At 36.9% G+C, this 11,135-nt stretch overlaps 1 protein-coding gene across 5 annotated transcripts in view; it reads left to right on the top strand.

Annotated features, from left to right (window-relative positions):
• The first annotated feature begins 4,647 nt into the window (after nucleotides 1-4,647).
• LOC131799883 (usherin) overlaps nucleotides 4,648-11,135 on the top strand; it is a 41,568-nt gene continuing 35,080 nt past the window's right edge. For 4 of the 5 annotated variants that reach the window (XM_066159478.1, XM_066159475.1, XM_066159476.1 and 1 more), the window contains exons 1-7: nucleotides 5,381-5,561; nucleotides 6,203-6,516; nucleotides 6,740-6,884; nucleotides 7,924-8,234; nucleotides 9,036-9,183; nucleotides 9,403-9,705; nucleotides 10,247-10,549. In XM_066159478.1, the coding sequence (XP_066015575.1) occupies nucleotides 5,387-5,561; nucleotides 6,203-6,516; nucleotides 6,740-6,884; nucleotides 7,924-8,234; nucleotides 9,036-9,183; nucleotides 9,403-9,705; nucleotides 10,247-10,549 (1,699 nt within the window). In that variant the 5' untranslated portion in view covers nucleotides 5,381-5,386. Of the gene's footprint in view, nucleotides 4,802-5,380; nucleotides 5,562-6,202; nucleotides 6,517-6,739; nucleotides 6,885-7,923; nucleotides 8,235-9,035; nucleotides 9,184-9,402; nucleotides 9,706-10,246; nucleotides 10,550-11,135 lie in introns of those variants that run through there. The other variant, XM_059117573.2, reaches the window with a different exon arrangement.

Genomic DNA, 11,135 nt, shown 5'->3' with positions numbered 1-11,135 from the left:
TAAATAAACAAATTTGTCGTATCGAGATCTACAGTTACAGACTGTATTTACTGAAAATGCTTCATCATTGCTATTTGTAAGCTTCTCATCATGTACAATAACAGATAACTGAGCAGATTTCTCAAATACGTTACATTCATCGAAGCTATTCACGGCAGCTTTTGCTGAAGAAATCAACAACTTCACATAGAAATTAGCCCACAAGACAATTGCGTAATCAATAGATAACATAACATTATACACTAAAAACCCAGGATTTTGGATCATGTATTTATTAATAAAGAATATCCATACAATTACAATGAAAGCAAACGTAAGATTCACCTTTGATCGTGAAAGTAATACCATTCGTACTGCTATCGTGTTATCGTAGGTACGTTCCTTGGCATCAAGTGAATCCAACATGGCGTCTTTCTTCGCATGCAGTTTGCATCTATAAGAGTTTTGTTCTTCAGTCTCACGGTAGTAATGTTGTTGAATAGACTGCATAGAGTATATGCAGTTTGGTTTCAGATTTTGCTTTTTTCAACAGGTGTACGTTTTTCTACTAAGACATTGGCGTACTTGGCATATAAGGCATACAAGGCTTTGATGGCTTTTCAAGGCATACATGGCTTTCATGGCTTTCAAGCGTTCGCGACTCAATTCGTTCCAAAAATACCGCTCAGTAACATCTTTCAGCGTGGATTTGCCGCGAACAATACGACTTGTGTATGCGTCTGTAAGTATTTTGCGCATTTGCACCATAAAGCTCCTGGTAATCGTGAATCAAAAACGTTGAACCTACGTCGCTAAATACAAAATGCCTGACAAAAGAGTTTTATAAGCAAAAACCTCGTGGTTCATCATGTGACCCGGCCCTGTCCATGTATGACAACGTCAATCATCATCAAAATAACACATGTGATCAGCATTTGAACACCTTCACCCTTATTGGATCACAGTTAATTGCCATGGTGTTGAGGGCCCAATGACCACTGGGTACTATTGCGCAATTTTTCCATTTTGTGGTGGAGGAAAAAAAAAGACGACAAAAAAACAAGGCGTTTTATGACTGGGCTACAACAAGTATCCCAGTAAAAAGGTATGTTTAGTCATGATCATTAGCGTTAATTTTTGTCAGTCGAAGCGTGCCTTCTCTCCGTCATATAGTTCCTTTTTCGTCGAAGGATATTTTTAGATTGAACTACAGCCGAAAGCGGTTAGTTGTCAAAGTCTCGAAATTCTTTCCCCTTGAACGAACCTTTTTAGACACCCTCTTTAAGCGGTAAAGAAAAATGTCAAAGGAGTTGGGAAGAATAACTGGGCAAGAGAATACAGTCTCATTTTAATACGAATTTATTTGGTTTTGCATGAAGACAGTACCCTTGTTCCACCAACATGATCGATATATCGCGTCTCTCCTAGCAGTTAGCCTTGAAACCAAAAATGATATACTCGTCTTTTTGGTTTCCAAAGACAAAGAAAACTTGTAAAACAGACTTCAGAGACTTCCGCATTAGTTAATCTCTGATAGCAATTGATAATGAGTTGGATAAAGTCTACTGTTATGATAGCTTAAGAGATTATTCTCAAATTGCTTCTTATGACTGTTAATACATTTGCTAATTTGTGCACAAGCCAAAAAGTTGTTTAAATAAGGGTTTGAAGACAAAAAAAAATAAAATAAAGACGAATATATAAATTTGTTAAGGCCCGAACAGGATTCGCCCTCGTGACCTGGCGATGCTGGTACAATGCTCCAACGCACGAAGCCGACACGCTTTGTTGGAAGCTGATCAGAGTACTAGAATTCAAATCAATGTGTGATTATAATGAATTTTATCTAAATTTGAAATTAACATCATTAGCACTTTTTACTAGTCCAGATGAGCGACTTGTCTATGATGTGTGAAGCAGATGAAAAATTCAATTAACACGTTCTATCACAAGGGTCATCATAATATACTTATAAAAGACACAAAACAGCGATTACTTGCTTTCAGACTTCCGCTTTTCTAAGAAATTGGACTCTTGATATGACGCAACAGTAACTTGGACCAAGACGCTTACATTCTAGGTCTATATATCAGGGTGAAGGCAGGAGACACAGTCAAGTCACAGGCCCTGTGAAACCCACTAAGGCTCTTAGTTCTAGTTCCAGTGTGTTCCTCCGATCAGCAATCTTGTTGAGTTGTCGTTCAATCAATGCCTCGAAACTAGATTCACTCGCGTGCTCCTTTTTCGCTCGTTCAATAGAGACGTTCAGCAAACTCGAGTTGTTAATCTAGGGGTCTCGATGTGGAAGCTTTGGTTTCGCAAATAGCATCGTCTTTGTCATCATAATGTTGGAGCAACGACAGACAATGTATTCAAGACATTGGCTGATGATCAAACCTCATACACAAACGTCATGCTTCCCAAGCAGTAGGTACTTATATCGCCGGAGGAAGTTTTGATGTCACAAATTCGCACACATTAAAGTTCTTCCTAAAATCTCGTACAATCTGCAACTTTTTGAGACGTTTACATAATTTCGTAAGAGCGTTGTTTAAAATCATCTTTAAAACACTCTCTTTAATTGTGCAAATTCAAGAGACTTAGCTTCAATGAGCTGACATATATTCCTAATCCTATCTATGGATCAAACATTAAAGGAATTCAGCGGCTTTTCATGGAATCTTGTGACCTTTTTCGTGGAAACATCAGTACGATATCTTTCGCTGATACCAGAGCTGTTTGATTGAAATTTCCTTTCGTGGAAAGAGGCCTAGATTTCCTAATGTCACAATCCTCATGAATTTATGTTAAATGATAAAATTACAATTATAGTTAATCTACAATATTATAAGGGTTTTCTGTATTGGTGTTAGAAAGAAAAGGAATGGAAATATTATATTATTCTAAGTCATTTAATGTAAATTATAAAAAGGGCAGGTTGATTACTTCGTACGCCTTCTTGGTGGTCTTAACTTAAAGGTTGAGTTTAATCACGTTCTTCTTGTGAGTTTGGCCACGTTCACCTAGTGAGTTTAATCACGTTTTCTTCGTTGTGATCGTGAAGTTGACATGGAACTCGTGATAGGCCGTACTCTTAAATAAGTCAATTTGCGAGTCCAGGAAGAGTAAATCTCCCTGGTAATAGGTCGCGTTCGACACCTTCGTGTTCCCAGAGGTAATTTAAGGGTAAACAGGTGATGTCCCTCATGTTTTCGCAACAAGAAGCAATTTGGGGGCGGTACTTGTGAGCGCCTTTCTTCTTTAACTCTTGTGACCAAGATGTTGTTATGTAACAGTCTTTAAAGGTGATTTTCTCTTAAGATACACTTTTAGGTATAAATAACACTCTACACCAAGGTTATTTGTAATTTTTATATTGTCGATCTCGTTTCTGTTCTGGCCGATCTCAACTGTAAAGATATGAAAATTAGGGAAGAAATTGATTTTATAACTGCGTAGACAACCCTAAGGTGCTTACTCAGTATGTGGGAACTATAATACGTAGTCAAGCGTGATTCGCTGGTTGAGATGGTACGATGACGACACAAGAAGATTGACGGCTTAGAAATATCATCTGCAGTGACACCTTTATAAGCGGAGACTCTAGTTTTCCCTGATATATTGAAGCTAGTCCCCATTGTAACAACTTGAGAAGAGAAGCAAATGAAGAAGGATCAACCAGACCACAAACGAGTGTTAGAGAAATCAATTCTAACATTTAGACAACTTTGCCTTTTAGTTGAGAGAACATGGCTTAAAATCCAGTCGAGAGCTAAATCTCTTCTATGAAGGGTTCAGTTGACTTGCTTTTACTTTTCGTTAAGAATTCATTTCCCCCTCAATCGTTTCCTTTGTACTCAATGTGTTGCGTTGAACGGTCCCAACATTGGAAGACGACCAAAATTCCAACCGTTGAAGGGAGTTTCAAAACCATTACCGTAAATAGTTTTGTTTCTTGTTGTTCTGTTACGTATCCGTGCCGATTTACCCTATAAATGACATAAATAAAACCAGGCTGTAAGGGGTAAGTTAAGAAATGACTTGCACTGTTTGTTAAAGAAAGTGTAATAAAATACGTGGACGTGTGTCAAGTTTCAATGAACTGTAAATTATTGTCATATTATACTTATCTGTCATTTACGCACTCTCAGTTTCACACTAGCCCTAACACTAACTCGTATTTAAAACAAACATCATCCTTAGTTTAAACACGACTTAAAAAAAGATAATCGAATAGAAATCGCTTTAAGTAGTTACGAGCACAACACGGGTAGCAAGGTTTCTTGGTTCGACTCGTATTCCGGCTTTTCTTGCTGGATAAACAAAGTATTAGCTTCGGATTTTTGCAGTGCGGGTAAAATGTCTCTAAACGTACAGCTGAAAAACTTGCCCAAACAAAACCAGTCATTAACTGATAAAAATGTGAATAAGCCGTATCAAAAGATGACGTAAAGGTAATTTAAGCTAAAACTGGTATAGACACGTTTGTAACACGCAAAGAATAAAGTTCTTTACGATACCTATATCCCCATTTCCTCAGTAGCCCACAAATTACTTTCTGCACCAGCTACTGTAAGTGGCAAATTAGTAACTTTCCTGCGTTGAAAAACTTGGAGCGGTGCTATCATAATACAAAGTAAAGAGGTACTCGCAAGTTTCAAGCCGTATCGCACTAAAAAGAAGTTTGAGTGTACGACCCATAGAGGGAAAACAGTCGTGGACGCCTTCTGCTGACTGAAGCAAATTATGGCTGAGATTCATCTCGAGCTACTCCTTAAGCTGGCTTTCCTTGCCTTGCTGTTTGGAATTCCTCTGGCTTTAGGTAAGAACAGAGTTCCTCTCATTGCATTCACACGCCTAACCATCTCACGATATCCTTAAAATATCGTTTTTGCCTTTTATCCTGTTGTCTTAAAAAGAATTATCCGCACCGACCCGTTTTCTGATCATTTAGGCACATGTAAAAGAAAGAAGACAGAGACGATATGATATATCACAAGTGCCGGTGAACTTACTCCTTACCCCAATGGTACGGAGTAAACTTTCCCTCGATCAATTTAAGAGAGAGTTTTCTCGCTAATTGCCTACGCAATTCTTTCCTTTGAAGAAAAATACAAAATTTTTTCATTTGATAGAAATGAGAGCTACTAGCAAAGACAATTCATATTTCTACGATGGTCTATCAAATACGCGAATTATTCAAACGAACGAATAAGAAAACGAAAAGTCCAACGATATGTGTAAAACTACATTTGAAGATTTTAATGAAAGAAAAGAAAAAAAGGAAATAAAATGAAATAAAAATTTTGTTCGCCTATTTATAAATCAACAAAGGTAGAAAGAGACTGGGTATCAGTTTGGGAATTTCTCGCGTGTTTGCGGGATATTTCATTACTTGCAAGTTAAAATGACATCGAAGTGTTTACGTTCATATCAAGTAGACACTATAGTGGCCGTCGAATTTCGCTGCTTTTGCTTCGTCTCTCAGAGATTTCATTCACATATTTCCAAAAGATCAAGCAGACAGAATATTCCCGAAAGATCTGTAGCTCTAAAAAAAAAAACACTACCAACCGGGATTGGTAAGAGTTTAATTTATCCATTGCTTTTAGAAGTCTGAGAAAGAATTGAAATCTTCAGGTGATCTCAAAACACTGTGGTTGTAACTAAATGGCTCATAGGTATTTATTGTTGTCCTCTGTGTATTTACTGTGCCTCTTACTTCCTAATAAGAGGCTGTTGGGGATTTGCCGCCGGATGGGATTGCATTTTCACGTCTGGATCGACTGGAATGGGGTTGCATTTTCAATAGTTACTATAGGATTTAAAGTTACATTTTCCCAAAAGTGACTAGGGTAGGGTCTATAATTGGCCACAGAATAGACTATTAGCGAGGGAGAGATTTTAAGAGGGTAACACCACTTATCCAGTGCAAAAACTGACTCAATTCCCCCCCCTCCCCCAGCTTCAGGCTTGTTGTTATCATGGGCTTTTGTGGGCTTTGAGTACATTCTAGCAATACATATGGTGTAGACAACATTTGATACATGCAAAGACACGTGATCACACATCAATCAATGACAAACAAATTCATAGCTTGGTGGTGAAAAAGTGCATATCAATCTTCTCCAGACCACATATTGTGCATGTACATGTTGGCTTGTCATCTTAATGTTGCTTAACTAAGTTTTATCTTAAAAAACATCTGTATAACTTGTCATAGGAGATTGTATTGGTTCAGATCTTGGAATGGCAGATGGACAAATTACAGACAGTAAAATAACTGCTTCTTCAGTACAAAGTGCTGGCAAACCAGCAAAGAATGGTCGACTGAACTACACATCAGGATCATCATGGTGTGCAGGAACAAGTGACACCAACCCATATATACAGATTGATCTACAGACACTTCATATCATCTGTGCTGTGTCCACTCAAGGGAATTCTCAAGCAGATCAGTGGGTAAAGACCTACAAACTACAGTTATCCACAGATGGGACAACTTGGACAGACTACAAGGAAGGTGGACAAATTAAGGTACCTGTATGAGACATACATGCGGTGCATACTTCAAGACATCATTTCTCAGAGAATTATTTTCTTGCACTCACTTAGAGCTGTGAGTATTTCTGAATATGCAATAATGTTGAAGAGACTCAATAGGAATATCAGCAATGTATGTTGATTATTCGTGACCTTTTTACTTCAAGAAATCATATTTTTGAGGATGTATAAGGATTTATTTCCTTTTCTTTTGAAGGTTCTAGATGGAAATCTTGACCGAAACTCAGAGGTTAAACATGCTGTTTATGGAGTGTTGACAAAATATCTCCGATTTCGGCCTCAAACTCACCAGGGTGGGGTGTGTATGAGAACAGAGGTGTTTGGAGTGACTCAAAAGCCAAGTGAGTTTGAAATGCATTAATTATAATAAATAAATTAATCTTCAACCTATTAGCTGGGTCATTTTTGTAGCACTTGTTATTCTGACTAAATGAGCTTTAACCCTCTAACTCCCACAAGCGACCAAGACAGAATTTCTCCTCGCACTATCAATACAATATCAATCAGATAAGTGATAAGAATAAAGAAAAATATCAATTTGGGGATAATAAGTTGATCCAATAATTAATTCTCTGAACTAACATTATAAGAAATATATAGTTGACAATAGTGAGAATTACAAATTTGATATGGGAGTTAAATAGTTAAAGATACAAATCATTTTTAATTCTCTTATCAGATAAAAAAGTAAGCAACAACAACATAAAATCATTAGTTTTGGAAAATATTGAAATGCAAATTACTCAGACAAGTTCCTGTCTGCAGTTTACAGGGTGAAGAGGGCATTGACTAAGAAGTATTTTTAGTGTACTAGACACAGTAATGAAACTTAAGTTAAATGTTTCAGGCAAAACACTTTCATTCAACACTTAGAAGCTGAATCATTGAAGCTCTGTTAACCCTTTACCTCCCGTGTCAATACAATAGCAAGCAGACAAGTGATGAGAATAAAGACAAATATTAATTAAGGGATTATTAGTTGATCTAATACCAAATTCTCCAAACTAACATCACAAGAACTGTATGGCAGACAGTAAGGAGAATTGCTAATGAGATCTTGGGAGTTAAAGGGGTAAGATAATTAGCAAACGTTGGAAAAAATTCGGGGCTTTAACCTTTTAACTCCCAGAAGTGATTTGCATGTAACTTCTCCCTTTTGTATCCATTCATTATCCAGTAAGCAGGTAATGAGATTACTCAAACTTATGAGGTACAAGATATTATCGTAGATTAAACAAAAAATTCTCATAACCATTTTACAAGGAAATGTGTGGCACAGCTAAAGGGTTAAGATGCTAGAAGTTAATAACATAAAGACTGGTTCTTGAAATGTATTTGTAAATAATTTTTCAAGTTTAATTATGGATCATTATTTTGCAGTGTGTTATACCCAGGCCATTGGTGTAGCCAGGACTGGTACCATTCCAGACAGCAGCTTCTCCGCCTCGTCAAGGTTTAATTCAGTATATGCAGCAAAATATGGTCGCTTAAATGGGGTAAAGTCATGGGCACCTCGTGGCAACAGTAATGCTAATGATTACCTTCAAATTGACCTGCTGTTTGAGTATGTCATCTGTGCTGTAGCTACACAGGGAAATCGAAGGGCCAATGAGTGGACAACAAAATACAAGTTAAGATTATCCCTTGATAATGCAAATTTTGTCACCTATCGAGAAAACAGTGCTGACAAGGTGGGTTTAGATCCAGCTATAAATGTAGGTTTTTCTCAGGTCATTAAGTGCTGGATCAATTTGAAGGTTTAACTTCTTCCCCAGGCAATCCACTGGGCTCTCCAAGGGGGAGGGGGGGGGAACTGTGTTCAAATGCCCTATCCATGTTTGTGATCTGATGGTCAGTTTTTTTTTTTAAAAGGCAAAATCAGTAACTGTTACCTTATACACATTGACCAAAGTTGAAAACTTAAAAGCAATTGATTTTCAACACTTGTATTCCACTAGAAAGAATTGACACTTTCAGTTCAAGAGTTTGTATGACAATCAGAAGCATCTTAAATGGGTGATCATTTCCTTATTCTCATGACCTATACACATATATTTGTTGATTCAAGGGTGATAATGTAAGAAGAAATTAGAAACAAGTCACCCTCAGGGGATATAGGGTTAATATAAATAAAAAAAAATTCATCATTCAGTTATTTTAATTACATGTATTGGAGACCCAGCATTTAATTTGGATCCTTCTGTATAATGGAAAAATGGCTAAAGTTGTGTAAGTCACAGTTGTCCAACTACCACTCATAGTCACCTCTTTATGGTGGCCACCCCTTCACATAGTCAATTGGCCTTCTTCCCGACAAAACACAAATCCATGTTTTTCAGTTCTATCATAAATATTTTAGTCTTTCTCAAGGGTAAATGGATGAGAGTATGTTTGTGTATTCACTTTCTTGTAATTAAATCTAAAAGATTGAGAGGTTATAGTTAAATATTGCATTTTTTCTTAATCATGTTGCACTTTGTGGCAAATCATAGGTCTTTGATGGAAATAAAGGAAGAAATGACATTGTAAAGCGAAGTCTCAATAAATATGCAAATGCAAGGTATATCCGCTTCCAGCCAACAGCCTATTCAGGATATAAGGGTTTACGAGTAGAAGTATATGGAATTCGTGTGATCAGAGGTAAATACTTCTAAATGATAATTTTTTAATCAAATGTTTAATTTTTCCTGCTGAGAATAAATGGATTTAAACAATATCATGTAGGAGTAAAAGAGAGAAACTTGCATCTTCTCTAATCACAGATTGAGAAATTTACTAAATTATTAAAGACCGTTATCCAATCCAAGTTGATTATCAACAAATTGTCAAGAGCATGCATCTCAATATCTTTTGTCTCAGTTCCATCACAAGCCCCAAGTAGTTTCACTTTGACTGCAAGCTCTTCTACAAGCATTACAGCATCGTGGCAGTTACCATCAGGAATTGCTAGACAAGGAAAGATAAGAGGGTTTAAGCTGTTCTTCAGAAAGAAAGGTTCTGCAGGGTCAGTAACCACTTTGACAATCAACAGTGGAGCAACACTGAGTAGCATTGTCACTGGACTTGATGAGTACACAGAGTATGAATTTCAAGTGTTGGCCTTCACTTCAGCAGGGGATGGACCAAAGAGTTCTCTCAAGGTGCAGAGAACAATGGAAGATGGTATGTGATGAATTAATTCAAGGTGAAAGAAATGGCAAATTGTAAGAGCATTTAACGTGCTATACATGTGTGAGAGGCCACATGCTCTATTCCTGTTAGAGTTTCTCTGTCTTTTCCTTGTGACAGTGGAATTTAAAATCTTTCTCTGCAGGGAGTACTTTTCTCTGTTTATTAATATGGTTTAATCATATTGCATCTTAAATCTTGCCCTCGCTATGGCTTTGTTTGATACCTTAAAAGTTGCAATTATATAAAGTAACATATATTTGTTAGAAAGCCAGTTTGGATTTTCATGCTTTAGAATTTTGTCAATCTGACCCTGTGTCTATAGTGTGCCACTACAGGTACCAAACTAAGTGCAGGCATTTAGGGCTCTTGACTGGGTGTTGCAGGATACTGTAGTCTTCTACTCTGGCATTAATTGGTCCTAGTTTTCACTAGCTGTACAAGCACTTGCTGAATAATTTTCCAGTTGTAATATAAGGATCTTGCAGCAGTTACACTATAAATATACTTCATTCTTTCACTTCATTTATTGTAGCTCCATCACAACCTCCCAGCAATTTCATTGTGACTGCAATTACTTCTACAATCATGAGAGCTTCCTGGCAGTTACCACCAGTAGGCTCCAGAAATGGAATCATAACAGGATTTAAATTGTTTTTCAAAAGGAAAAGTTCTCTAGGTGCAGCAACTGTAACAACTATCAATAGTGGGTCAGCTAATACTAAAGATGTTACAGGGCTTGTGAAGTACACAGAATATGAATTTCAGATGTTGGCCTACACTTCAGCTGGAGATGGACCAAAGAGTTCTTCCCTGGTGGAGAGAACTTTAAAAGAAGGTGGGAATTCGCAAAATATGTTTTGGTCTTTTGTACTTTCAGTCTGGCTTTTACAACAGGATAAAAACTTCACTGTAATGAGTTATCAGTTGAAATAAGTGTCTATGTAGATGTCTATAAATCTGTTTCTATCTTTGTAAGTATTCATAAATTACAAAGCATTATAACAATTGCCACAGACACTCCTAAGAGATAACCAAAAATACCATGCATATGAAGGATTTGCAACAGGATAAAAATCTACTGTTTGGTAGAATGACCTTCAACAACATAGCCTTCAACATTGACCATTTTTTATTTGTCAGGGTGACAAAAGATATTTAAAAACAACCAAAAGGTATATTTTTAAAAGCCTCATGTGATGAAAAAGAGCACTTTGTAACCTTACAATTTCTGTTGATTTATGTTCATTGGAACCCTAGGCCACTAATGATGGTTGATCTACCTTTATCCAAAGCCTTAATTATCTTCCACTATATATGTGGTATGAAGTACAAATGCATAGCATACCTGAGTGGTTCATAAGAAACAGTTTGCAAGGATGGAAATCCTAAATGCAAATGTCTGGAATCTGAGTCTCTCACAC

The sequence above is a fragment of the Pocillopora verrucosa genome, chromosome 12, assembly GCF_036669915.1.
Source record: "Pocillopora verrucosa isolate sample1 chromosome 12, ASM3666991v2, whole genome shotgun sequence".
Taxonomy (NCBI): domain Eukaryota; kingdom Metazoa; phylum Cnidaria; class Anthozoa; order Scleractinia; family Pocilloporidae; genus Pocillopora; species Pocillopora verrucosa.
This window is presented reverse-complemented; position numbering and strand designations above follow the sequence as displayed.